General features: G+C 29.3%; 8 protein-coding genes across 22 annotated transcripts; 4 read left to right on the top strand and 4 right to left on the bottom strand.

Annotated features, from left to right (window-relative positions):
- Positions 1-143: 143 nt before the first annotated feature.
- Positions 144-3,506, top strand: LOC126865283 (uridine-cytidine kinase). Of its 2 annotated transcripts, none has more exons than XM_050617669.1 (6): positions 144-299; positions 381-502; positions 681-937; positions 1,016-1,161; positions 1,246-1,392; positions 1,885-2,833. In XM_050617669.1, the coding sequence occupies exons 1-6, from the start codon at positions 248-250 to the stop codon at positions 2,016-2,018; spliced, it is 858 nt and encodes a 285-aa protein (XP_050473626.1). In that variant the 5' UTR covers positions 144-247; the 3' UTR covers positions 2,019-2,833. The 2 variants fall into 2 exon arrangements, with proteins under 2 accessions (XP_050473626.1, XP_050473627.1); XM_050617670.1 differs by lacking the exon at positions 1,885-2,833 and adding an exon at positions 2,889-3,506 and having other exon boundaries at positions 145-299.
- Positions 3,467-4,656, bottom strand: LOC126865293 (ubiquitin-like protein 5). The gene is made up of 3 exons (XM_050617694.1): positions 4,327-4,656; positions 3,666-3,850; positions 3,467-3,587 (listed from the first exon to the last, which is right to left on the bottom strand). The coding sequence occupies exons 2-3, from the start codon at positions 3,841-3,843 to the stop codon at positions 3,544-3,546; spliced, it is 222 nt and encodes a 73-aa protein (XP_050473651.1). The 5' UTR covers positions 3,844-3,850; positions 4,327-4,656; the 3' UTR covers positions 3,467-3,543.
- A 279-nt stretch (positions 4,657-4,935) lies between these two features.
- Positions 4,936-8,009, top strand: LOC126865278 (nucleolar complex protein 4 homolog B). 3 transcript variants are annotated; one of them, XM_050617660.1, is made up of 7 exons: positions 4,936-5,490; positions 5,560-5,681; positions 5,774-5,876; positions 6,105-6,518; positions 6,599-6,646; positions 6,727-7,090; positions 7,160-8,009. In XM_050617660.1, the coding sequence occupies exons 2-7, from the start codon at positions 5,589-5,591 to the stop codon at positions 7,662-7,664; spliced, it is 1,527 nt and encodes a 508-aa protein (XP_050473617.1). In that variant the 5' UTR covers positions 4,936-5,490; positions 5,560-5,588; the 3' UTR covers positions 7,665-8,009. The 3 variants fall into 3 exon arrangements, with proteins under 3 accessions (XP_050473617.1, XP_050473616.1, XP_050473619.1); XM_050617659.1 differs by having other exon boundaries at positions 4,936-5,681; XM_050617662.1 differs by lacking the exon at positions 4,936-5,490 and having other exon boundaries at positions 5,539-5,681; positions 5,736-5,876.
- An 84-nt stretch (positions 8,010-8,093) lies between these two features.
- On the bottom strand, positions 8,094-12,211 carry LOC126865267 (dual specificity protein kinase TTK). 3 transcript variants are annotated; one of them, XM_050617623.1, is made up of 7 exons: positions 11,448-12,211; positions 10,175-11,220; positions 9,368-10,084; positions 9,130-9,290; positions 8,833-9,044; positions 8,374-8,757; positions 8,094-8,288 (listed from the first exon to the last, which is right to left on the bottom strand). In XM_050617623.1, exons 2-7 carry the CDS (start codon positions 11,197-11,199, stop codon positions 8,262-8,264), a joined length of 2,526 nt encoding a protein of 841 aa, XP_050473580.1. In that variant the 5' UTR covers positions 11,200-11,220; positions 11,448-12,211; the 3' UTR covers positions 8,094-8,261. The 3 variants fall into 3 exon arrangements, with proteins under 3 accessions (XP_050473580.1, XP_050473579.1, XP_050473577.1); XM_050617622.1 differs by having other exon boundaries at positions 8,094-8,757; positions 11,306-12,211; XM_050617620.1 differs by having other exon boundaries at positions 8,094-8,757.
- Positions 12,212-13,133: 922 nt separating this feature from the next.
- Positions 13,134-15,079, bottom strand: LOC126865286 (casein kinase II subunit beta). 5 transcript variants are annotated; one of them, XM_050617677.1, is made up of 6 exons: positions 14,938-15,079; positions 14,770-14,857; positions 14,250-14,325; positions 13,907-14,009; positions 13,458-13,857; positions 13,134-13,334 (listed from the first exon to the last, which is right to left on the bottom strand). In XM_050617677.1, the coding sequence occupies exons 3-6, from the start codon at positions 14,319-14,321 to the stop codon at positions 13,226-13,228; spliced, it is 684 nt and encodes a 227-aa protein (XP_050473634.1). In that variant the 5' UTR covers positions 14,322-14,325; positions 14,770-14,857; positions 14,938-15,079; the 3' UTR covers positions 13,134-13,225. The 5 variants fall into 5 exon arrangements, with proteins under 5 accessions (XP_050473634.1, XP_050473633.1, XP_050473631.1 ...); XM_050617676.1 differs by lacking the exon at positions 14,938-15,079 and having other exon boundaries at positions 14,770-14,918; XM_050617674.1 differs by lacking the exon at positions 14,938-15,079 and having other exon boundaries at positions 14,632-14,780.
- Positions 15,080-15,355: 276 nt separating this feature from the next.
- On the top strand, positions 15,356-16,906 carry LOC126865290 (high affinity copper uptake protein 1-like). Of its 2 annotated transcripts, XM_050617689.1 has the most exons (6): positions 15,356-15,681; positions 15,743-15,869; positions 16,088-16,126; positions 16,216-16,314; positions 16,375-16,492; positions 16,620-16,906. In XM_050617689.1, exons 2-5 carry the CDS (start codon positions 15,743-15,745, stop codon positions 16,485-16,487), a joined length of 378 nt encoding a protein of 125 aa, XP_050473646.1. In that variant the 5' UTR covers positions 15,356-15,681; the 3' UTR covers positions 16,488-16,492; positions 16,620-16,906. The 2 variants fall into 2 exon arrangements, with proteins under 2 accessions (XP_050473646.1, XP_050473645.1); XM_050617688.1 differs by having other exon boundaries at positions 15,358-15,681; positions 15,743-16,008; positions 16,088-16,314.
- On the bottom strand, positions 16,509-18,257 carry LOC126865281 (E3 ubiquitin-protein ligase RNF14-like). Its single transcript, XM_050617667.1, has 3 exons — positions 17,137-18,257; positions 16,896-17,063; positions 16,509-16,820 (listed from the first exon to the last, which is right to left on the bottom strand). Exons 1-3 carry the CDS (start codon positions 18,097-18,099, stop codon positions 16,620-16,622), a joined length of 1,332 nt encoding a protein of 443 aa, XP_050473624.1. The 5' UTR covers positions 18,100-18,257; the 3' UTR covers positions 16,509-16,619.
- Positions 18,258-18,708: 451 nt separating this feature from the next.
- LOC126865268 (endoplasmic reticulum chaperone BiP) lies at positions 18,709-25,366 on the top strand. Of its 5 annotated transcripts, XM_050617628.1 has the most exons (10): positions 19,243-19,371; positions 19,737-19,884; positions 19,942-20,161; positions 20,227-20,459; positions 20,535-20,760; positions 22,481-22,571; positions 22,659-23,079; positions 23,196-23,561; positions 23,643-24,046; positions 24,158-25,366. In XM_050617628.1, the coding sequence occupies exons 1-10, from the start codon at positions 19,250-19,252 to the stop codon at positions 24,810-24,812; spliced, it is 2,886 nt and encodes a 961-aa protein (XP_050473585.1). In that variant the 5' UTR covers positions 19,243-19,249; the 3' UTR covers positions 24,813-25,366. The 5 variants fall into 5 exon arrangements, with proteins under 5 accessions (XP_050473583.1, XP_050473582.1, XP_050473584.1 ...); XM_050617626.1 differs by lacking the exons at positions 22,481-22,571; positions 22,659-23,079; positions 23,196-23,561; positions 23,643-24,046; positions 24,158-25,366 and adding exons at positions 18,709-18,844; positions 19,094-19,166 and having other exon boundaries at positions 20,535-21,102; XM_050617627.1 differs by lacking the exons at positions 22,481-22,571; positions 22,659-23,079; positions 23,196-23,561; positions 23,643-24,046; positions 24,158-25,366 and adding exons at positions 18,811-18,821; positions 19,094-19,166 and having other exon boundaries at positions 20,535-21,102.
- The last annotated feature ends 419 nt before the right edge of the window (positions 25,367-25,785 follow it).

The raw sequence follows: 25,785 nt of genomic DNA, 5'->3' as shown, positions 1-25,785 counted from the left end.
GAATGAAAAATATTGTAAAGGATAGAAATCCAATATTAATGTATATACTAAAATAATTAAGTCAAATACTAAATTTAAATTATAATAGGTAACTTAAATTATAAAAAACTTAGTTCGGTTATTTTTAATCTTTCCACGTCATGCAAATATGTATATAGCATCAGAGAGAAAATTCCTCTTTGATAGTATTTAAATATCGCTTGCTGATGCGCGCGCTTGTTGGATCTAATGATTTACACCAAGCTATATGTTACATCTGCAACTTCCATTAACATCTGCTGGAGTCATTCGTGTTATAGGTAAAACCATTTTTTGAGTGTCATTTTCAAGATCTTTATATTTCGTTTCCGAAGGTCTAAGTAAATCTTTAACAATGGCAGATATGTCGATGAATATTGTTACCTCGCGAAAGATGTCTTTTGGTATTAACGGAAAATTAAATGGTATAGAAAGCAAAACACCTTTTCTAATTGGAGTTTCAGGCGGCACTGCCAGTGGAAAAGTAAGTAATGTATCATTTTGTGTTTCCGAAATATCTAAGTTATATTTAAATAATTTGTGCAAGATATATTTTCGGTCTAACTTAACCTCTAAAAAAAACGTGTACTTGAAAATTATAAGATCTTTGATTAATTTTCCGATCGAAGAGCTAATGAAAACAATGTTTTTCGTCCTTTCAGTCAACCGTGTGCAAGCGTATAATGGAAAAATTAGGGCAAGTAGACATGGATCACATGCAACGACAAGTAGTTTGTATTTCACAAGATAGTTTTTATCGAGATTTATCGTCAGCCGAAAAACTTAAAGCAGAAAAAGGTCAATATAATTTCGATCACCCTGACGCATTTGATAATGATTTGATTCTTCAAACATTACAAGACATACTAGCTGGAGTAAAATGTGAAATACCAGCCTATGATTATAGAACAAACAGTTTGTACGTATTATTTAAAACAATTTTAGTGACATAAATTACTAATAAAAATAAAATTAATCATTTTTTGTGGGATTTTAGAGTGAAAGATCAAATTACAACAATTTATCCTGCTGATGTAGTTCTGTTTGAAGGCATTTTAGTGTTTTATTTCCCTAAAATACGAGACTTATTTCATATGAAACTATTTGTGGATACTGATTCAGATACTAGATTAGCTAGAAGAGGTAATAATATAAAGCATTTGTCATGTTTCCTCTTTTAGAGTTGCATATGTAAATATTATGAATGAATACTTTCAACTTTTACAGTACCAAGAGACATAAAAGAAAGAGGAAGGGATTTAGATTATGTATTGAATCAATACATGAATTTTGTGAAACCTGCATTTGAAGAGTTTTGTCTTCCCACTAAAAAATTTGCTGATGTTATTATACCAAGAGGTGCAGACAATACAGGTAAATCATGATATTGTTATAATGTAATAAGGATCATGTGCAACAATTTAATTTAGGAAAGTAAATTATTTATATTTTAACTTCTTACTGCGTTTGGTATTAAACATGTAATAGTTATTATTAACTTGTTCATGAAATTAATTTACATTATATCATAACCAAAATTCAGTTTCATAAAATTTGATTAGATATGAAAATCAATTACAACTTTATGATCATGATAATTATATTTATTCTAATGGTGATTCTAAAGTGTACACTCCAAATGCAAATTTTGATTGATAAGGCAGCTGAAAATTTTCCTCTTCATATATGTATGTATGTATATATATACACACACACATGCATATATGTATACATATATATATACATATACATTCATTTATGGGTGCTGCCTGGTATGTAAAGGCTGCTAGACAAATTATCTTTTAAGTTAGTGCAAAGTGGAGGTCATATAAAAACGTACATGGTTTGGTTATTGTATGTTTACAGTGGCAATAGACCTTATAGTGCACCACATCTGGGACATTTTGCGTTTGAAAAAGGCTGAAAACTCATCCAGACAGCATCCATACATCCACCAACATAGGCGTACTTCGACTTCATCCGACACGTTCAGCAGATGATTTTAGCATGATATGTGCACTTATAACCACTACACTTTTATACACCATACATTGATCTAGGATCAAGCTTGCAGTAATCTTAAGACTTTTTTTTAATACATATGTCTCTTATATACTTATACAGCTGTATTTGTATTACATTTATACTAAGCAGCAAACAATATTGCTTCTAGTATGTGTGCATCTATTAAACCCTTAAATGGGAAAAATTAATTTTTCACTGTTCCTAAAACTTGGACATAGTGCATGATTATACAAAGTACCTCGTCCAAACACTATAATTCCACTATTGCATAATTATTCAATTTTACATATAAGATTGATCTATGTTATATAGATATATATAAAAAGATTTAAGTATTAATTTATATATAAGAACCTTTATAAATATACATGTATGTACATATATACATTTATGCATGTATGGGTTCCCAAAAATTTAGATTTTTTTATATATTATTATTCCGTAATCAATTGAATGTTTTAAGCACCAGTATAGTAATATAAATCGATAAAATATTTTACATATAATAATTTCAGCGACTATAAAATATAATATTAGCATAATTCTTTAAAATGTGATATTTTTAATTTAAATTAGTACATTATTCACATACTGCCATATTCAGAAACATTTAATTATATTATTCAGTCTGGTACTAATTCTTTTATTCTGTGTTCTGATTTTTTAAACGCTCAAATAATTTTAAAATTGTTATTATTATACAAGATAATTACAATTTGAATTATGTAATTTGATATATTGTTTATCTAAACTGTATAAAAAAATAATAAAGAAATCAAGTTCCCCATTATTACAAAATTATTTTTACTGATTTATACTTTATTTTACTTTATTTTCGGTTACAGTGGCAATAGACTTGATAGTGCAACATATAAGAGACTTCTTAAGCAACAGAGGTAGAGATACAGTTCAACCTGAAAATTCAATAAACAGGACAGATAAGTTGTCCAAGAGGCCACATTAATTCTTCGAATTCTGGAGATTAATAGAAAATTAACTAACAATGAGTTATTGTAATATGTATCTTTTGTTATTTTCAATAATCATATATTTTTTAATATCGCTATTAAATTAGTAATACACATAAAAAGATGATTAAGTTTCAAAAAAATATACTATAAGCTGTTTTTTTACTCCATTTTAGTATCACTTGTACACATAGAAATTGAAATGTATTTGAGAGTTGATATTACATTTTGCAATATGAGGAACAATATATTTCTAGAGATTAAATTTGTAAAAATAATGTAGCAATACTTAGATATTAAATAGCAATAACATTAGTAAGCTTCTGCATTGTAAACAGCAATTAGTATCAAGAATTTAAGATAAGATTGTTTTTGTTGTTGCTATTTATGTTTGTTTATTGTATAGTTATTATATACATTACATACTTAAATATCATGTAAAATACAAAATCAAAAATGCTTAAATATAAAATTTACTATTACTGTTATTATATATATACATAACATTAACTTATATAATATTAATTATTAATTATTGATAATACAGTTCTAAATTCATGCCATCATGAATTTCATCTGAATTGTTATGTTAAGAAAAATGCTATATTGTTAATAATTATCTTCTGTGAAAATATATTTTGTTTGAAAGGATACAATCTTGTAATTTTATGTGATCCTTAAATATAGTATACCACTTTTTTAAAACTATCTTTTCCCAATGAGTTCCAGTTTGGGCTGCTATTAATTTTTTTAAATCCCCTATTGTATCATCTGGATTGCATTTAACTCTAACTTTTTTACCAAGACGATCATTACATGTTATTTCTAGCATTTTTTACCTTGAAATAAATAATTATTCAAAAGGTATTGTATTTATATGAATATTAATAATAAATGTAAAAAATAAATACATCCAATTACAATTTTAAAAACTAAATTTTGATTAATATCAATGAATATATATTCACATTAATAAAAGCGAGATCTCTTTAAAATCTAAATAAATATATGAATCTAATAATAGGATAAAACATAAGCTTTAAATGCAACTTAAATTAATTTCGTTTATCAAACCAATATTCAGAAAAGAAAATTTGCATTTTGCATTTTTATCATAAAAATTTTGATTCTATACAAGATACAGCCATGAAGGTTATGAAATGAAATATCAATAACGACAAATGTACAAAATACTTAGCTTTAAGCTTTTCCACATTCAGTTCTGTATCACGTATCACTTTATAAAAAGTATCTTTTATATGTAATCGATAGTATTTCTTATTTACAAATAAATATTAATATGATATCTACTTACGGTATATTACAACGTTACTAGAACCAGAGAGGAAATTTTATTGGCGTGTATTTCTACTAAAACGAAATACTCCCGTAACGCTGGCAGGTGAACTTGATTGTCATATGAATCCGCCCTTAATATATTTAATGACCATATACGTTGTTTACCTCTCCGATATGACGCTGGTCCGAGCAGAGCCCGTAATAGTCTCACTAATAAGTAATAAATATTATTTGACGACCACGAGCAAAAACGTTTGCATATTGTTATTGTTATTGTTAACTTTAATCGACGCAACGTCGACGCTCGTCCATGAATATGCAGAGGATGTCGACTTTAACCGACACTTGTACCGTGTTTGTACCGAAGAGGTTAAGTGGCTCCCCGTAGGGTAAATGTTAAGAATGTTTTATACTGTCGCAATCTAGTAGCGGTAAATATGAATTGTACAGTAGTGTAGTCGAGACAATGAACAAAAGAAGTTCGATAATAAATTTATTGATTATTACTGATAACTACTTGTAATCATTCGTTGATCTGCATATTATGCAGATTACTTTCTTTACCATAAGCACTTGTAAAGACAAATCAGATCTATATCTATTAACATAAATTATTAACAACCTTCTCGATTGGATATGAAATAAATCGCATTTTATCATGTAAAATCGAAAATATGTGTAAATCAAACAACGTAAGGAGAGTTTTATCGTTGAGCAAGGGGTCAAATCCCGATAATTGTAAAAATGTTAAAATCTTCTTAATTTGTAATTAATTATTTAAATATACATTGTTCTAAAGATTCCGCATAGAAGTTCATTAATTTTTAAATAATTCAATAGTTTCGATTCTATTTAAGAACCACAAAATAAATTTACAAAACGCGAATGAAATGTCTCTGTACTTCATGAGCAAACAACCCAGCCCAAAACTGCCAAAATCCCTAAGCAGCCACTCAATACATACTTCGATTGAACTTGCTCGTAAATGGATTTCTAAATTATTATATTACGTTTTGTATATGTCAACAGTCAGTGTTACAAAACTCAAAATGTTAACAAAAGGGAGAAATTAACACGGATATCTTACCACTTTTAATAATAACTAGCACATTTCTTGCAATAAGTTACTCTAGATTCTGATCCTGAAGAAAAATATAGATACAAAAGAGAATACATTCACGTAGGTATTCTTGATAATTTTCTGCCTTGCTATTACCGAATTTATATTCAACGATGGCGGATGCATCAGATCTTCCCGGCGCTTCTTCCAGTCAAAAAATGTCATCAAAGCTTTTAAGGCAAAAAGCTCAGGAATTTTTAACTTCGAGAAAACGCGCAAATAATTTAGTAGATATAATTTCTCAATGGGATGTAAGTACGAATTCTAAAATTGTTTCAAATTGATGAATGTATCAACTTTTTAAGGTTATGTCATTTATTAAAATTCCTGATCACTCTATCAGGAATCCACTTCGTCCTGCCTGCTCACAATAGAAACAATATTCGTTGAAGTCCTAAAAAGAGGTGATATGTATTTGGAACGTACGATATCCCTTACTATTTCAGGTATCCTCAAATAGTTTAGTATTTTCTACTGTTTGGCAATATTTGACATTATACAATACATCTCTGAATTTCTTGATAAGAATTGTAAATTCTTATGTATTAATACTTTGTGAAAATACATTTTTGGACACAAAGTATAAGCATAAAGATAAAAGATACATGTTTATTTTTTAATTTTGTATGTGCCTGAAAACTTGAAATAGCTTTTCCATAAGATTTCTGAAACAGAGCCAAGCCCTGAAGCAAGATATGTCAACTGGTTGAGGAATTGTTATGAAGAAATATGGGAAAAGATACTTACATCAATGGAAAAATGTCGACCTGGCATTCAACTACAAGCTCTCACTACTGCTATAAAACTGATGGCTGAAGAAGGTAAAAATCCATTGGAACCAATTGGCAACTTGGGATATTATTTTCCACTTCATCGGTTAAAGCCCATTTTGATGAAATTACTTTCACCGGAGGAGGACAATGCCAGTTTAATATGTAGATTTCAAGAAATTATAGAATATCCTGATGCTCTTTACTATACATGGAAATGTCTTCCATCTCTTACCCCAAAAAGACAGCCACATGAAGTTTATATTAAAAATTTGTTGGAACTTATACATAAATTATCATTGCCAAAAGAAATTGAAGGTATAAATTAAATAGATTAAATATGATTTTACCACTTCTTTTAACATTAATATCTAACTTAAATTTTAATCATGTTTCAGAAAATGAGATGTGTGAAAATAAGAATTTATTGTGTAAACCACAGCAAGGTAATAGATATATTTTCTATAGTCTTTTCTTGTATTTAAGCTAATTATAATTTTTTATATATTCATATCTTTTTTTTTAGCTACTAAAAATTTTATATGGGATCAAGCTGGAGCAAGACGTGCATTGAATAAAGTCTGGGCTTGTGTCATGCATTGGGAATTGACACCACAGTTACATAAACAATTATTAATAGTTCTTTTAGAGAGAGTAATGCCACATTTAGAAAAACCTGTTTTACTAACAGATTTTCTTATGGATTCATTGGATGCAGATGGGCCTATTGGCTTACTTGCATTACAAGGTGTATTTTTACTAGTTACCAAACATAATTTGGAATATCCTAATATTTTTACCAAGCTTTATTCTATGTTTGAACCAGAGATCTTTCATACAAAATACAAAGCACGTTTGTTTTATTTGTCCGATCTTTTCCTCAGTTCAACGTAAGTGCTCAAAATGTATGATATTTTTATATGTTATATAAATATTACCACATACTTTTTTATTTTTAGACACTTGCCGGAAGCATTAGTTGCTGCTTTCGCAAAAAGACTCGCGCGTTTAACTCTTGTAGCACCACCTGAAGATATTCTTATTATCTTATTGTTTGTTGGGAATCTTTTACTTAGGCATCCTGGCTTGAAACGTCTCATTGATCATCCACAAGGAGGAGAGGTTTCGTCAGAAGAAAATAATGGTGCTGGAGACCCATTTTTAATGGAAGAACGAGATCCTTTATTAAGTAACGCACTCCTTAGTAGTCTTTGGGAAATTAAAGCCTTACAGTGGCATATAGTACCAAGTATTGCTAGTGCTGCACGTTTCATTCGTGAACCCCTCCCTTCTGTAGAGTATGATATGGCATCAGCTTTAGAACGTACTGGGGGACATTTATTCGATAGTGAGTTAAAAAATAAGGTTAAAGATATAATGCTAACGTTCGAAAGACCCAATTCAATGTCATTACCAAAAGGTGAAAGATTATTGCAATATTGGCAATTAACAACAATGCACTGACTGACAATATTAAAATTGTATTGTGCAATATGCATCTTTATCAAGAACGGAACTGTTTTTTCAATGAAAACGCAAAAAAAAGAATGATGCTGAACTTCCTGCGTTTTTTTATACGTTAAAAAATGTAGTATGAGATATTGCATACTTTTGTATTATTTAAAGTCTAAAAGTAATTGCAATGGAATTGATTCAAAATACATTATTTCACGAGCAACATGTAGATATGTATTTTTAGATTTCCAACCATGCAGCTATTTAGCACAATAGATACCATTTTTGTTAAATAAAGTCATTTGTATGCATGAATGTGTGATAATAAAATGAAAGATATTTTAATTTAATAGATCACTCGTGTTTTATTTATAACGTATTGTCTACTTAATATATATCATATAGGTAAACATAAGTGGACTTCATAATAAAATCGTATCATGATACAATCTTATATTTTTAACAAGTATTTAAGTATTTAACAAGTATTGAAATAATCCCATACTTAACTATGATACATTTAAATAAGCGCTCCACGTATTATTATCGATTATTATGTATAAAAATATCTATGTACATAAATAGTAGTATTTAATCTGAATACTTTCATATAAATCTTCTATTCTCCAAAATCTGAAAGAAAAATACAAAGTTTATATGAAAAAAAGTTATTTTTCTTATCATACATACAATGTATTATATAAAAACTACTACAAACCCATGTCAATTGTCGCCATTCATCTTCACTTAATGTATGCTTTATCTTCACTAAAATATTTGCTGGAATCTCGGGAACTGTAGCTGATATATGTTCTTCTTTAGTGGGTATATACTCCACTTGCAAAAGCTCAGCTACCGTTGGTCGTGCTTTTGGATCATGTTGTAGACATTTACGCATTACATCAATTAAGATTGGTGGCGACGGCATAACTTTATTACCATCTTCTGATTGCAAAGTTGTAGGAAAAGGAATGTTTAACTTCGGATTAGTTATTGCGTTCACTTTAGCCCATTGTGAACGAATATGATGAAACGGAGTATGACCATATACTAAACTATACAAAATACATCCTAAAGACCACACATCTGACTTAAAACTTATCTACAAAATAAATTTATTTGTTTTATTATCTTTTAGGTTCCGATTTTGATTATATCTAAAAAGTCATCTTCATACTTTATATTTAACATTCTGTGAGGGAGAATCTGAATTTCCACCAATATCCATTAGAGCTTCAGGGCTAATATAATTCAAAGTTCCAATTGGACAGTTTTTCACAACAGATGTCATATCAGCATTCATACTAGAAGCAATTCCAAAATCTATAAGTTTTAATCGTCCCCGTACTAACAAAAAATTTGCTGGTTTCAAATCTGAATGAATTACTCCTAAAAATGTATATATGTAAAATATAATCTATTACATAAAAAATTATATAATAAATAAGTGATTATCCTATAGTAAGATATTTACCATTTTCATGTATATGCTTAACGGCTGTCAACATTTCTGTCCAATAATATAAAATCATTGTAAGAGGAATCTGTTTTTCTTGTGACATAGTTTTCAAAAGACGACTGAGATCAGTGTCTCCCATTTCCATTACTACATAGACCATAGGATACTTAATTTCACTAAAATGAGAAACTTGAATGTAAATGTCAGTATATGTAATATGTACAATATATATTTTTGTAAAATAAGTTCTTACTAATCAAACATTTTAACAATACATGGTGCTTGTAATTTATGTAACATTGAAATTTCTTCTAAGCAACCTTGTGCAGAGTCCTTGTCCATACGATTAAGATTAACACATTTAATAGCACACAACTCAAGAGAAGATAAGTCTTGTACTCTCAAAACCTCTCCACTCATACCTTGACCAAGTACACCCAAAATTAAATACTCTTTTCCTTTAACAAAAAGAGTTCTAGTTTGCCTAGATTTAGGAACATTAGATGGGATTGAGAATTGTACATTTGATGGTTTATCTACAATTTTATTTAAGTCTTGTTGTTGGTTTTGATTATTGACTTCTGAATGCTGATTCTGAGGATAATTGCACATTGATTTCAAGATATCTTTATTGTCTTTAATACAAGATGGAGCCTGTTTATTATTTGGTATTTTATTTACTGTTTCTTTATCCAGCAATGTATTATTTTTATTTGGATGTTTATTTTCTTTTAATTCTTCGTTAACATCTGATTCTAGATGTACATTTTCTGATGTCTCAGATATTTGCTTTGGCAAATCTGTTTTATATAAATTTTTACATAACGATTTTTCTTGAATTTTAGGTGTTATTTCATTTACTTTAGGAAGTTGAGATCCTTGTAATAAATGTCTACTGAAAGCATCATTTTGTACCAAACTTCCTGTATCTGATAAAGGTCTTCTTACCTTACCTTCTGTATCCAAATATCTATAATTAAATAATACATATTTAAATAAAAGAAATTAATAATAACTATGTAAATTATTTACATTGCATTATATACATATATATATATACCTTGGAGTTTCATGTTTTCCTATGCTTGGTGTAAAATAATAAGAATTTTTTGGAGTTTGCATAGAATCTTTAAAATTAACACTTTTATTCTGTAATGGAGTTTGTTTTATGTTATTTAGAGACCAATGAGATAAGATTGTAGCCGGTGTTAACCCATGATTCTTAGATACATCAGATACTTTGTTTTGTGGTGTTTGTGTAATATTTCTACGAGAGAAACATGGGTCTGGGCGTGTAGAATTAATTGGCACATGTTTTAAAGGAGTTTGTAATATCCACTGATCGTTAGAATTTATATATGTTCCTGTATCTGATATTAATGTTTTACTTGTGGAAGCAACGTTTTCACTATGAGCTTTTTCTTCATTTATTATGGAACTTGATTCTATTGTTACTTTCTTACTACTTGTATTCTGCAAATTATCCACTCCAGACTGTGATATACTTTCAAAATATTGAGATGCACAAGTAATAGATTCCCTTCTACTGTTCATTTTGGAAATACTCTGTTGGTCTAAAAGTTGGTCCTGATTTAATTCTCCTTTATTATCTATATTAGTAATATATTTATTTTTGTGTTCAGTTTGTGAAAGCTTTTCTTGTGCATGATTTTCAATACTTAATTGCATCTGGTTTGATTGTTCACACTTTACACTTCTTTCAATTACATCATGTTCATGTTCGTGAAATGTTAATTTACTTTCAGGCTTAGATTCTACATTATTAATTAACACATATTCTTCAGGTTTTGAAGAAACAATTATCTCTGAAACCTTACAAGTTCCATCTAACTCATTACATGTTGTATTAAATAAAGATAATGACTTATTCAATTCATCTTCAACATGATCATCCTGCGGTAGAGGTTGAGGATCATCAGAATCTGATTCATTATCAGAGTCTTGTGGTCTATCTTCGCTTTCATCATCATCACTTTCACAAAAATGCAATAACTCTTTCACACGTATTGGTTGAAATTTTGGTCGTGAAATGGTATGATTTTGATAATCCATACTATTCAACATGCATCTATTATGCTGACAGATCTGATATTAAAAAAATACTGTAATTAATATACACTAATAGAAAAAGAATAATAAACATGTAAATATATGTACAGTATAATATTACTTCAGAATATTAAAATTTATTAAAACTATTAGACATCCAGAGCCTTTGATATATTTAAAAATTATCAAAATATCGTGAGGATTAAATAAAACAAAACATTTCGAACTATTTCCACTTTGTTGGCCTGAAAGCATTATCGTACCTATAATTATAAAAATCGCTTGAACCGTAACACTCAACAAACAGTTTTTGAATGCATTAATAAAAATGTGAGACACATTTCATTAAATATTATCAGAAACACTTAACTTTGAGAATATATTCATCAAAATGCATAATTGACTTTTGTGATTCTAAACTGTTTGGTTTGTATCATACTGGTTTTTCGTTTACGTCATGAAATTCAAACCTTAAGTACAGCTGTTGATTGGTCGATGCTAACAGTGTTGCAATACGCAACATTCTACTTTTAGGGATATTTCACAAAATTGCATTAGCGCTTTTCACGTATATTAGTTCCAAATGTATCATTGATATTAAATATTAAAAGGTGTTTTTTTTTTTATTAAATTAATATAATAAAATTAACATAAAATAATGTTTTTTAATATTTTACATAATGACGTGTTACAGTATATTATGTTATATTACAATGATTTGTGTTTATACTTGAAAGAAAATTCAGTAATATAGAATAAATGACAGAGAAACAATGATTGATTTTAACGTAAAATACAATTCATTTACTAATACATATTCTTTGAACATTATAAATGCTTACATCTTACGAGAAAATTTCACTTCACCGAAATTTTAAAAATTAATTATTTTGGAATTTTATGTTTTACAATGAAGTTTAAATTTTTATCTAATTGTTAAAGTAGATTAAATGTACAATATTGAGGATTGATAATGAAAAAATGCGAGAATGTACTTATTTAAGATATCCAAAATATATAATAAAATGTACCTTGTATGCATCTTACTTTTAAATAATTTTAATTTAGTTTAACTATATTTGTTTAAAAAATTACTGTTTAAAAATACATAACTTATTTGGTTTAATACATAAATAACAATTTTGAACACTTATAATAATTGTAATAAAAAAATTGTATTAATCATTTTATTTTACTATATTAAAATATGCACTGTTTATGTTAAATATATATCATATTCAGAAAATTTCTGAGATTTTGTTTCTGGCCACTAAATCTTGCATATAATACGTTTTCGAAGAATTGCGATAGAAAACAAGATTTTATAGAATAATATACAGTCTTTACTTTTAAATTTGCTTTATACCTTATTTATCTGTGAGCTTAATATTTATTAAGATAAATCATGTATAAATAAATTGCTTTTTTAAGCAGCTTAATTAATATTTAAATTAAATTATATTTAACAAATTTTCAATTTATATAATTATCGTTTTTCTTGCTTAAAGAAACAATCGATATCCGCTGCTACCTGCTCCTGTATTTCGAGATCGGTCTTGTGTTTTAAACACTAGTAGGTAGCAATTACGGAGATGTAAAACATTTAAACAGATACACTTTATCATAATTCTCATCTGCATCCTTACTCCCTAGTAATTATTTTAAGTATGTATTTCATTTTTGTTGTTTCATTCGACCAGAATTGATATAACCATAAAAGTATGATTTTTTATACGAAAGAAAATTGTTACTAAAGCTGAAATAAAAATGAACATGGCGCTTGGTGAACATTGATAGTTTGGTACATCGCTCTTAATCTTTTCGGTACGCTATAAATACCGTGGAAAAATCCGAAAAGTTAGAGTGTCGCATTCAAACTTTAAATTACAGAATGATTAAACAAAACGATTAGTATTTCAGCGCCCTGCGAAGATGTGTAAAGATCAATATAAAAAATAATATTTTATTTAATCCTTAGGGACGAAATTAGGAATTGTATTTTGAGTAATGAAAAAATGTTCTAGACTATGTTGCAATGTTCTTAACGTTTTCCATTATTATAATTAACAGCTCGCAATGGTGCTTTAAATGTTGATGCAGACTGTTGTTGAAACTGATATGCTAGAGGATGAATTTTAAAGCCATATAACCTGTAAAAATATTATTTTACGTAATTTTAACAAAATTATATATTTGCTATTAAAATTCAAACAAATTTTTATACACATTTGCAAAAATGTTTTAAAATGGAAATCAGTTTTATTTCAACTTACCTAGGTACAAATTGATTTGTTGGACGTTTAGGTCTATATTCTGGGTGAACCATAAAAAGCATGTGGGGAAACCCTGTTCCAAAATATGCTCCATCAGTATGATGATGTCGAGAGCTTTTGGGTGTATAAACATCCATACACTTTGGACAATAACTTTTAACCATTGCTTCTCCAGGAACATCACTAAGACCCAGAGGCAACATAGGTTGGGATTCACAATATACACGTGGGCAATGACCAAAGTCTCCAGCTTGATATTTTTCAATCATTTGAGCAATGCCACGATTAGTGAGAATGTAACGTGCATGAATCAGTCCATAAAGAAGCTCTGCTGCTTGTTCAATTAATTCAGACTGATTTGGATGGCCATCCAATTCATCATCTACAGGATAGAAACAAGCTTAAAAGTACTTTGATATTTTCTGGCATGGTGTAAATAATATATTTACCAGGTTCAAGATCAAGTATCATATCTAATGCTTGCCTATAATGTGGTACTTGCTCATTTAATCCAGTTAAATTAAACTTGTCCTGAATATAGTCCTCGTCGACCTATAAGAAGATTGTATTAACAATTTTATATAATATAAAATATAATTGCCAAATCATTGAATTTTGAAATGTAAATATTATCAAATATTGTACAAAAATAAAAATTTATATGGAATTGTGATACAGACATGGAATTTGTTTTGAATAATCAACAACTTTAAAACTTTTAACCTCAAAAATATGAACTAGGTCAAGATATATACAATTAAAATGAAATATTATGACAAAAAAAGTACTTACCTCACAAAAAAATTCATTGCCTCTAAGATTGCAAAACCACGAAATCCAGGATACCTCCTCAGAACTGCTCATTTTCCTATGAATAAAAAAAATGAAAGAAATATTTTTCCTATCAGCCTACGAAGTAGAAGAGATCACCGCGTTAAAGGAGCGCAGGATTCGTATATAATGCGTAAAGGTACGTGCGCAAAAAAGTTCTCAGATCTCCGTATATTATCCACACGTACATACGACGTCAGTACTTAGTGCACGCCTGGCAATTGGTTAGAAAGGCGCCAACGAAAGGCTAGGTATGGGGAGATCAGGGTGAGGGGAGCAAATGGAGTTTTCACTTTACTAGGCAAGATGCTCGACGTTACAGCCTATCCGGCGGTTCACCTACGTTTCCGTGGTCATTGCTGCTTCGTCAACTGATTTTCAAACACGATGTACAGTCCGACACGGCCAGGAAGCACATTACTCGAGAAAAAACCTTGTAGGACGAATGAAAACCCAAAAATAAACAGCCTTTACGGCTTACCTTTTGGTGCTTTGATTAGCCACGCTTGCTCGTCCCAACGATGTAGATAGCGCTGCCGTACTTTATTCTATCCGCCACCTTCCGGCTTCTTTTCAGAAATTCTTCTTTTATTTAAACCTTTCTAATTAGAACCTTACTTTTTATATAAAGATACTGAAATTTTACTACCTGTTGAATGAACGTTAATATTTATAATAATTATTTTAGTCAAATTTTTATATTTTCATAAACAATTTTTTCTCTACTTCATTGACCAATGAACGATCAATGTATTTCCAATACACTACTTCAGCCGCAAATTTCCTACGCTTTATATAACTGACACTCAATTAAATAGAATATAAGCGTTAAACCACGCCATTTTTCTGCTCTTCCTTTGGTTCCGATAAGAACTTTGTCCACAATCAAAAAGATTTTAAACCGATACGCATCATTATATTAGTATCATGTGACCTGTTTCCTAGCAACTTTAACAACATAAAATTAATAAACTCACTAGATCTAATATTTTTATACTGCAATTGTATCTCACATTTGATATAGATAGTTATTTATATTCTATTTATATATACATATATGAATGTCTATTACTATATTCAAAATTTTATAGTATATTTTGTATATGTATTCTTAATACGATATTGGGTGTAACTTGATATTATTATTTGTGATAAACATACAATTAAAATGACAACTGTAATTGTAATTGCGTACAAGCTAAGAGTACTATAACTGCTTATAGAATTTAAGCTGTATTATCTGTAAATAATATACAATTGAGTCATTACTGGACAATTAGATAAAGCTAGGTGCCATTTAGAACGTAGAGGGCAATTATATTTATAATTCTTATCAGTTTGAATAATTTTCTTAAAATTCACTACATGTTAAAAGAGAATAAGATTAATTACAGTACGTATAACCTCATAATTGTGTTTTTCAATCATCCTATTAAGTACTAATTTACTTGTAGATGAATATGTGGTTTTGGTTTGGAAACAATTTAGGCAACTTTCTTTTACCGAAGTATAATGTTACTACAACTTCCAGTTTCTTCTGCACCTGCTTAGGTTTATTTGCACTTGCAATATTATACGAGGGTATGAAAGTTTTACAAATTAAATTACATCAAAGTACTTCAACCCTTATACAAAATCAAAGCCCAACAATATCAGAGAATTCTTGTTTACTGTCTAAAATATCTTCAAGATCTATTAGAAAACATGTTTCTTTACATTGGTATTATATTTTATAAATTATTAAATTATAGAAGCAGATTAATATTACCATAAGTTACTGTTATATATTGTTCTACTAGTATGCAATGGTCTACGTGGAGTTTTCAAGTATTTCATTGGTTTGTACATACCTTTCTTGGTTATCTTTTAATGTTAGCTATTATGACATATAATGTATACATAAATATTGCTATTGTACTGGGAGGAGGTCTTGGATATTGGATATTTGGCCTAAAACTTATAGAACTGAATGTGGAACGATTTTTTGAAAAACGTACTCTGTTAGATTGTGATAAGGAATGTGCTGGTAAGTTTTAATTGTTCTTTAAAATATTAAAAGTCTCATAACATTTATAACTATTTTTAGATAACATAGTACATTGCCAGGGAGATGAATTAACAGTCTCTGTTATCGCTGAACAGTTTGTAACAGAAGCTACTGTTGAGGTTCATATGCCAAAAGATGCTTTACAACATTAAAAATAGTAAATATGTAAAATATTCTATTTTATACATATTGTATATATTTTAATTAATCATACAATAACATTTAAACTGAACTTACATGCTAATTCTCATTTAATAAAAATATATTCCTTCTTTATGTTATAGTTAAATATTTTCTTCTTGCTCAAATAATTGTCGATAACAATTAGTATTGCCAGACAAGAAATGGTCATATGGATTTTCTGTATTAATATGCTCTCCACAAATCCAGCAAAAAGAAGCTTGACAATAATTGCAGGTCATTTTGTTGCATCCTCCATTTTTTTCAGCTATGGTTCCACAATTTGGGCATGACTTGGTATTTGTCTGTAAACAATATTATTACATTATAAAACTGCTACAAATACAAATAGTTTACTATTGTTAAAACTTAATACATACTTTTATATATTCTTGTGTTAAATATTCTTCTGCAACTCTTTGTATCTGTTTTCTACCATATTTTGCTTCTAATTGTTTTCTTTCATGTTTACTACCATTTTTATATTCTTCAATAAGTTTTAATCTGCTATCTGAAGACATAGCACACGGTTCAACCCCATGATATACCTTAAAATATACATTTAAGTAGTATGCATTTATTATATTGTACTTATCTTTTTTATATTACAAAATCGTATACCTTATAACAGTAAGTACAAAATGTATAGTCACATTTGCTACAAATTCCTAGTGTGTCATCATAAGTTTTCACAGATGGACATTGACATGACATTCTCGGACAAAAGATTATGTCTTTCATAGATTTCAATGACACACGTAGTAAAGCTTTTTCATATTGTGAAAATGATTCTGGACAAAGTCTTTTAACTTCATTAATTGTAATATCAAGATTGCAGCTTAAATCAGGGCAAGTAATGCCAGTTACATTATCTTCCTTAATTTTTATAGTAATATATTCAGATATACAATTTTTGCAATATATGTGTCCACAATTTTTAAGTTTTATACACTTTTGTCCACAAAGTTTATCAAAACATATAATACACTCAAAGTAATTATTTTGAAATTCTATCTCTTCTACATATTCATTATGACTTAGTAAAAATTGTAATGGATCACCAGATAAATTATTGTATACAGCTCTAACATCATTTTGAAATATTGAATTTGAATTACAATGTGTCGTATACATAAATGAAATATCTAATGTGTCTTTAATGTTCAGAAATTGAAGGGTATCATTCCTTAGAAATTCGAACCATAAAAACAATATTTCTTGACCACTGTTTTCCAGCCATATCTCATCTAATTTCTGACAAATAAAAGATATTTGCCAAGGTGAAAGCCAGGAAGAAATAATACAAAAATTTGGCGACCTTTTAGTAGGATAATCAACACTCAGTTCCAAGCGTACTTTAATAGGTGGCAAATATTTGATAAAATAAGGATGGAATGAGTGAGAATTTTGTTCATCAACATTTTCGAGTTTTAATAAACCGTCACTGATATTAACAAATACGTTATAGTAGCAGTATATTATATTATTTTTGCAATAAGAAAATTCATTCTTGCTATAAATACTTGAAATTGCTAAGACTTCGTCTTCTTGTCGTTTTAGATTATCAATTATGCACCTTGACATTTTCAAAGCTTCATGAATTACTTGATACTTTTAGTTTTTATCAAATTTTTCGTTTTAAGCTTGAATACATTTACCAATAAAGGAAACTAGAGGTGAACAACCTTCTCCTTCACAAGCACGTGTAGATATAACGTAACGTAACGTAAACATATGACTAAGAAAACACAGATGAAACTATAGAGTATATAGAATAGGAGCTCAAGTACAGTGAGTAACCAAAATATTCGAACGGCGTGAATTGAGTGGGAAAAGATCGAAAACAAGTAAGCCTAAACAGGAAGTTATTGCGAAATTAAGAGTATGTTAAATTAAAAACGCATAAAAAAAGAAGATCGGATAAAGAAATCACGTCTCTTCTAAACTACAGTAATAATAAAAAGTGAAATAATAAAAAAGTATAACGATGACAACTATTGCAAATAAATCATCTCTTCTATAGACTGTGTAATCTATGAAATAGAAAACTTAAGGACTATTGGCGCGTAATTATGAAATAATATTTAGTGTTTCTACGCATACACATATAAGTAATAGCTTTTACATTCACAAATAATTATATATAATTAATGTACAAATAATTATTCAGCAAAATATTATCACAAACTTTTATAGAAGGATCAAATGTTTTAGTAAGAATTATCACATATCATGATGATGATGGCTTATCATCATGACAATCATTTTGCAATTCATATTACAGTTCCGTTTTCAGAAAAATATATGTACGGTTGAGGGAAAAATATATGTAAGTGGTTTAACTGTTTTTATTCAATATAGAATTAAAATTTTTACAAAGAATTAACATTTACGAGACAATAAAGATAGCATAGTGTAATTAATTCTATATTAATATGTTTCTGTTTTTTTAAATCTATGAAATTACTATAATATAAGATTAGTAAATTAGAATTATAAATTACGATAATATAAGATTAATAAATTAAATATTCATGAATAAAAAATAATAAAGTATACATTGTATAAAATTCAAAAGGATAGAGATACTGCATAATAGCAAAACGATACACGCACAACTGAGATTAAATTGGGCCACGAGAAGTAAACAGGTTAGGTTGAAATTTAACCGTTGAATGTTCTATGAAACAGGAATTAATTTAAAATAAATAAAGACTTATTGTACAGGAATAAAATGGTAGAGGTAGAAGCAAAGCATATTCTTCACAGTGGCATTTTTCATCCTGTTTTACGACAATGGCAATCACCAAATGTAGAGATTACGGTTAATGCTCTCATGTATCCAATCTTCATCACGTAAGTGAAATTCATATCTACCGCTTTTATTCATTTACGTATATATGGTAAGCATGTCTATTTATGCTTATTGCTTGTAGATTTTTTATGAAATATGTTAATATTTGCATTTTAAAATAACAGATGGGAAGTAATAAGTGAAAAGAGGGGTCAAATGTTTCCTGAGGTCAATTTGATGTTATTTGAAAATAATTTTTTGCTTGTTATATAAGTGTATAACAAGTAACATTATATTAATTTTAAAAAACATACATAATTGTGCTTTCTCAAAATTTGTACAGAGATATGAAGCAAGGAAACTTTAACGTCTAATTAATAATTTTATATAAAGCTTCATTTTGTATATAGAAGGTGCATATTTACAGGGATGAACAAGATGCTAAAGATCCCATTGCTAGCATGCCAGGTGTTTATCGGTATGGCATTAATCATTTGCGAAAAATGTTACAGCCATTGGTTTCAAAAGGCTTACAGTCAATATTATTATTTGGAGTATCAAAACACTTGAAGAAGGTAACCTTTTACATAAAGGATCTAAGTAAAGTAATTAAAAAACAATATCTTTAATAGGATCATATTGGAAGTAATGCAGATAGTGCACAGAATCCCATTATTCAAGCTGTACCATTAATAAGAGAATGGTTTCCAAATCTACTAATAGCATGCGATGTATGCTTATGCTCGTATACTATCCATGGCCATTGTGGAGTTTTAAATGAAGATGGGAGTATAAACAATAAAGCCAGTATTGAGCGAATTTCTGAAGTTGCACTTGCATATGCAAAAGCTGGTAAGATTGTTGTTTTTTTAAAATATATATAAATGATGTTATTTATTATCCATTTGCTTACAAAGGAGCTCAAATTGTGGCACCATCTGATATGATGGATGGAAGGATAAGTGCAATAAAAAAGAAACTAGCATTAGTTGGATTAATGAATAAAGTTGCAATTTTATCTTATGCTGTGAAATTTGCATCAGGATTTTATGGACCTTTTAGAGATGCTTCGCAATCTGCACCTAAGTTTGGAGATAGAAAATGTTATCAATTACCTCCAGGAAGTAACGGATTAGCTGCTAGAGCGGCTGTTAGCTTTTATCTTTTCTGAACTTTTAATTATCTATTAATTTCTAAATATTAGTAAATACATATTTTCCTTTAGGCTAGAGATGTTTCTGAGGGAGCTGATATGCTTATAGTCAAACCAGGTTTACCTTACTTGGATGTTGTTAGACATACAAAAGATGCACATCCAGAGTATCCAATGTTTGTGTATCAGGTTTCAGGAGAATATGCAATGCTTTATCATGGTGCTCAAAATGGTGCAATAAATTTAGAGAATGTTTTAAAAGAAGTTCTTTTATCAATGAGAAGAGCAGGTGCTGATTGTATTATAACATATTTTACACCATTAATTTTAGATATGTTACAACCAAAAAGTAAATATTAATATGAGTAATTATGTAATTAAATGTTTGAGGACATTGATGCAAGATTAAATATACATGACATATGATATTAATATTTGGTGTGGTAAATAAAGTAAATATATTTATACATTCTTTTGTTCATTATTTCATAAAATTGATATAAAACGATGAAATGACGACTGAATATTCCAATGATGATAGAAGAAAAAAAAATGATGTACATAGTTAATTGATGTAAAATAGAAGTCTCGTTACCGTTACATTCCATTACGTTGCAGTAGATACATAAAACGTCGAAACGATTGTTCGTCAAAACAAAGAATACAGAAAGGAGTCTTCTTTTTGTTTAGATATTCAGGTTATCATATCAAAGGATTATTTTTTCCAATTAATGATGCCTTTAATATGTACATATGTCTCTCTTATAATATCTATACGTAATAGATCTTTTTAAAAATATCTAATAAATGAAAAGGATAAATCGACGAATAAATGTAGAATATATAAATACATTTTTATGGACATTTTATGTAAAGAATAATTAGAATGTAGTTAAATATCTATCCATAAAAAAACAATAAAGATCTTTATATATAACAGACGTTCTAAGTATACGAATATTTTCTTAATATACAATATGACAACGAGTGAATGAATATGGTTTTCGCGTGTTACATGAATTTCTCTTAGCATTGATTCCTCCAATCATAAGAGTACTCGAAATTTCCAGAAGTACGGTACCGTTGTGACGTGGGCCTATCGATAGCAGCCAACTGTATGTAGTTCAACCAACCAACATGCGCCTTTCCTTTAGTACGGATGCTTTAAGACCAATCAACGTAGGCCACGACGTATTCAGCTTGTTAATATCCCGGTACTGAGATAGGCCTGTAGTCAGTCATTCCTGGTTATTCGTGTTGTTCGGTAATTTTGTGCTGAGAATAATCAAGTTTTTTACTTACAAAAAGAAGAAAGAGGCGCACGTATATTTAATCTGGTAAGTAGCAAATATAGCCAAATATTATTTAGATAAATATAAATATTAATAAATCGAAAACGGTGTTACGTTTAAAGCTTCATAGAACTCTAAGAACACTTCATTATCTGCCACGTCTTGTTATAAAATATTGCGGTTTTTTTTTATATTTTATTCTAAGTAAAAGAATTCCTTCACAAATTTCTTTAAAACGCATAAAGTATTATTACATCGTTAACTTCAATTCCTAACAGAATGTAAAAGAACGTATTTTAAATGTCTTATAATTATAATGTACCATACAATAGCTAGCGGAATATGTTTGCCGAAATGAAACGTTATACGAATTAATGATTTTACTCATGATCTATTATTCTTGTTAACTACATTTACAAATAATGATGCTGTTACCTAATATTGCTTAAATTTTTATATAGTGCTTACTTTTTTATTGCATTAATTTTATGCGATAATTTTTTATACTTTCTACGTCGGTACTAGAATTTTCTATGTACCAATAATTCATGTTCTTTGTCATATTTTTTAATAATTAAACGCAAACTTGCAAGGTTATATCAAAATACTACATATTAAATAATTTATGCATTTAAAGAGTACAAATTTCAGGAATTGTATATTTCTTTTACAGAAGAGCATTTATATGAAAAAACATGAAGGGAGTTAAAGCTCTATTTTTCCTAGGCTTAGTAACTTTTGTTTTTACAAAAGAAGAGAAACAGAAGGAAGATATTGGGACTGTCATTGGAATTGACTTAGGCACAACATATTCTTGGTAATTAAGTTTAAATAACATTTAATACTGACATATGTACATATAGATGTTTAATGGAAAAGTTTATTGAGGAATGAATTATTTCAGTGTTGGAGTTTATAAAAATGGAAGGGCAGAGATTATAGCCAATGATCAAGGAAACAGAATTACACCTTCCTATGTGGCATTTACTGCTGATGGTGAACGTTTAATTGGAGATGCTGCAAAGAACCAACTGACCACAAATCCTGAGAATACAGTTTTTGATGCCAAACGATTAATTGGTAGAGAATGGTCAGATCCTACTGTACAGCGTGATATCAAGTTCTTTCCATTTAAAGTAATTGAGAAAAATAGCAAGCCACATATAAGAATGGCAATTAATGGAGAGGAAAAAGTGTTCGCACCTGAAGAAATCTCTGCTATGGTACTTGGTAAAATGAAGGAGACAGCAGAAGCATACTTAGGCAAAAAAGTTACTCATGCTGTTGTTACTGTACCAGCTTATTTTAACGATGCCCAGAGACAGGTAAATATGAGATATGTAGTTTAGAGAACAAATTATTAGGATATTAGTGATTAAATATGTATTAAAATAAGTACTGAACTAGTACTATAAGTAAATAAGTGATTATTTTTATTTAGGCTACTAAAGATGCAGGTACTATTTCTGGACTTGTCGTTATGAGAATCATCAATGAACCTACAGCTGCAGCAATTGCTTATGGTTTGGATAAGAAAGATGGAGAAAAGAACGTGTTAGTTTTTGACTTGGGTGGTGGTACCTTTGACGTCAGTTTGCTTACAATTGATAATGGAGTGTTTGAGGTTGTTGCAACAAACGGTGACACTCATTTAGGTGGTGAGGACTTTGATCAACGTGTAATGGATCACTTTACCAAACTGTATAAGAAGAAAAAAGGCAAAGATATTCGCAAGGATAGTAGAGCTTTACAAAAATTGCGTCGCGAAGTTGAGAAAGCTAAAAGAGCACTCAGTGTTAGCCACCAAGTATGTTTCATTATAATTGAAAATGATTTAGTAATATCTATGAATAATATTTGTGTAACTTATATCTTTATCTTGTCATAGGTGAGGATCGAAATTGAATCATTCTTCGAAGGTGAAGACTTCTCCGAAACTTTAACGCGTGCCAAATTTGAGGAGTTGAACATGGATCTTTTCCGTAGTACCTTGAAACCTGTACAAAAAGTACTAGAAGATTCCGACATGAATAAGAAAGATGTAGATGAAATTGTACTCGTTGGAGGTTCCACTAGAATTCCCAAAGTTCAACAATTAGTTAAAGAATTCTTTGGCGGCAAGGAGCCGTCACGGGGTATTAATCCTGACGAGGCCGTCGCGTATGGTGCTGCTGTGCAAGCTGGTGTCCTTTCTGGAGAGCAAGATACAGATGCTATTGTACTTCTAGATGTCAACCCACTTACTATGGGTATTGAAACTGTTGGAGGTGTGATGACTAAACTCATTCCAAGGTAAGAAAATATTCGCTATCTTTCATGTTTATGTTTATGTATATAAATAATTTTATTTGTTTGCATAATTTTATTGTTTGTATAAAAAATGTATTTTTTATTTGTTTACAGGAATACCGTGATTCCGACCAAGAAATCGCAAATCTTTTCTACTGCGTCTGATAATCAACATACAGTAACTATCCAAGTATACGAAGGTGAACGTCCAATGACAAAAGACAACCATCTTCTGGGTAAATTCGATCTTACTGGCATCCCACCAGCACCAAGGGGTATACCACAAATTGAAGTTACCTTTGAAATCGATGCTAATGGTATTCTACAAGTATCTGCTGAGGACAAGGGAACTGGAAATCGGGAAAAGATTGTTATTACCAATGACCAAAACCGTCTTACTCCCGATGACATAGAAAGGATGATAAAGGATGCCGAGAAATTTGCTGATGACGACAAAAAATTAAAAGAACGAGTAGAAGCACGCAATGAACTCGAATCTTATGCATATTCTTTGAAAAATCAATTAGCTGATAAGGAGAAACTTGGCTCAAAAGTTAGCGATTCCGACAAGGCCAAAATGGAGGAAGCTATCGAAGAAAAAATTAAATGGTTAGAAGAGAATCCAGATACTGATCCAGAAGAATATAAGAAACAAAAGAAAGAACTTACCGATATTGTTCAGCCCATTATTGCCAAATTGTATCAGGGTGCAGGTGGTGGAGTTCCACCAACCGGAGGTGATGAAGAAGATCTGAAAGATGAGCTTTAACTAAAATATGATCAGTACTTGTATTCGTCCTAATTTAGACTGAATTAATACAGTCTCATGCAAATGTTGCAGAGATTAATACGTCGTTGATATGTCGAGTATAAAAGACTGATCGACGAACGTTTGTTATCCATTAAGTTACATCAGAAGTAAACAATACATGACTGTGGAGATCAATCTATGTATTGTACTATAGCGTATTTGTCATAACAGTCATGATTTTAATCTTCTCGATAAAAGAACATATATCTAATTGAAGGAATTTTATTACCAAGAGTAGCTTCACTAGTTTCCACATAAGATACTGCGCGTTAATTTATTTTAATTAATTGTTTTGTATGTTTCATTACATATAATGGAATAAGCAGTTGTGTAATTCGCGTTACAGGTTTTGCAATGTGCTGTGTGAGGACAGAGTGAATGTGCAAGCGTGTATGACTTGCGCCTATTACTGCCTGTAGATAAACTATATCGTACTATGTACAATATAGCTGTTCTGTGTGAATGAATGTCATATGTATCAGTATCACGGAAATAAACATTTTTTCAGTAAATTACAATAAAAGTACTCTTTTCAGTTATAATATACTAGGTATCTGAAAAGAAATAATATATAGAAATAGATTTGGAACAAATTTTATTTGAAGATATGATTTAATATCATAACAAAAACAATTGAAAATTCACAGATAGGATTAATTTTCTATAGTTTTAAATACCTATTGTGTTTAATCGAAATATAATATTAATAGATGTAATAATAGTAGTATAATATACTCTTTTGTATAATTTTTTAATATTTTTGCTTATTGAAGCAATTCAGTCACTAAATACTTTTTTCACATACAGATTTAGGTACAAAAATAACGTCGAAATCCCGTAACAACCATTTTCTGTAGTCGAATCTTCTGTGGTAAATTTCCTATGACTTTTTTTTACAGTATAGATTTTGGTTTTATAATTTACGAAAAGT

The sequence above is a fragment of the Bombus huntii genome, chromosome 4, assembly GCF_024542735.1.
Source record: "Bombus huntii isolate Logan2020A chromosome 4, iyBomHunt1.1, whole genome shotgun sequence".
In the NCBI taxonomy this organism is placed as follows: Eukaryota; Metazoa; Arthropoda; class Insecta; order Hymenoptera; family Apidae; genus Bombus; species Bombus huntii.
The sequence above is the reverse complement of the archived record's forward strand: the minus strand, read 5'-3'. Positions and strand labels throughout refer to the sequence as shown.

Bases quoted from the DNA above. Each gene is read 5' to 3' on its own strand.
- LOC126865286 (XM_050617674.1), bottom strand. The intron at 14,010-14,249 runs GTAAGTACTTTT...ATCTTCTTATAG, and splicing joins GCAATGAATTTTTTTGTGAG to GTCGACGAGGACTATATTCA. The intron at 13,858-13,906 runs GTAAATATATTA...AGTACTTTTAAG, and splicing joins GATACTTGATCTTGAACCTG to CTTGTTTCTATCCTGTAGAT.
- LOC126865293 (XM_050617694.1), bottom strand. From the start codon at position 3,843: ATGCTAGAAATAACATGTAATGATCGTCTTGGTAAAAAAGTTAGAGTT. The intron at 3,588-3,665 runs GTATCCTTTCAA...ATAACAATTCAG, and splicing joins TCACATAAAATTACAAGATT to ATGAAATTCATGATGGCATG.
- LOC126865267 (XM_050617622.1), bottom strand. From the start codon at position 11,199: ATGTTGAATAGTATGGATTATCAAAATCATACCATTTCACGACCAAAA. The intron at 9,045-9,129 runs GTAAATATCTTA...ATACATTTTTAG, and splicing joins TAAGCATATACATGAAAATG to GAGTAATTCATTCAGATTTG. The intron at 8,758-8,832 runs GTATGAAGATGA...TTTATTTTGTAG, and splicing joins CACAGAATGTTAAATATAAA to ATAAGTTTTAAGTCAGATGT.
- LOC126865281 (XM_050617667.1), bottom strand. From the start codon at position 18,099: ATGTCAAGGTGCATAATTGATAATCTAAAACGACAAGAAGACGAAGTC. The intron at 17,064-17,136 runs GTATACGATTTT...GTATATTTTAAG, and splicing joins TTTGTACTTACTGTTATAAG to GTATATCATGGGGTTGAACC. The intron at 16,821-16,895 runs GTATGTATTAAG...TATTGTTTACAG, and splicing joins TAACACAAGAATATATAAAA to ACAAATACCAAGTCATGCCC.
- LOC126865278 (XM_050617659.1), top strand. From the start codon at position 5,544: ATGGCGGATGCATCAGATCTTCCCGGCGCTTCTTCCAGTCAAAAAATG. The intron at 6,647-6,726 runs GTAATAGATATA...CTTTTTTTTTAG, and splicing joins ATTGTGTAAACCACAGCAAG to CTACTAAAAATTTTATATGG. The intron at 7,091-7,159 runs GTAAGTGCTCAA...TTTTATTTTTAG, and splicing joins GATCTTTTCCTCAGTTCAAC to ACACTTGCCGGAAGCATTAG.
- LOC126865290 (XM_050617688.1), top strand. From the start codon at position 15,743: ATGAATATGTGGTTTTGGTTTGGAAACAATTTAGGCAACTTTCTTTTA. The intron at 16,009-16,087 runs GTATTATATTTT...TTGTTCTACTAG, and splicing joins AAACATGTTTCTTTACATTG to TATGCAATGGTCTACGTGGA. The intron at 16,315-16,374 runs GTAAGTTTTAAT...AACTATTTTTAG, and splicing joins TTGTGATAAGGAATGTGCTG to ATAACATAGTACATTGCCAG.
- LOC126865268 (XM_050617628.1), top strand. From the start codon at position 19,250: ATGGTAGAGGTAGAAGCAAAGCATATTCTTCACAGTGGCATTTTTCAT. The intron at 20,460-20,534 runs GTTAGCTTTTAT...ATTTTCCTTTAG, and splicing joins GATTAGCTGCTAGAGCGGCT to GCTAGAGATGTTTCTGAGGG. The intron at 23,080-23,195 runs GTAAATATGAGA...ATTTTTATTTAG, and splicing joins TTAACGATGCCCAGAGACAG to GCTACTAAAGATGCAGGTAC.
- LOC126865283 (XM_050617669.1), top strand. From the start codon at position 248: ATGTTACATCTGCAACTTCCATTAACATCTGCTGGAGTCATTCGTGTT. The intron at 1,162-1,245 runs GTAATAATATAA...CAACTTTTACAG, and splicing joins TACTAGATTAGCTAGAAGAG to TACCAAGAGACATAAAAGAA. The intron at 1,393-1,884 runs GTAAATCATGAT...GTATGTTTACAG, and splicing joins AAGAGGTGCAGACAATACAG to TGGCAATAGACCTTATAGTG.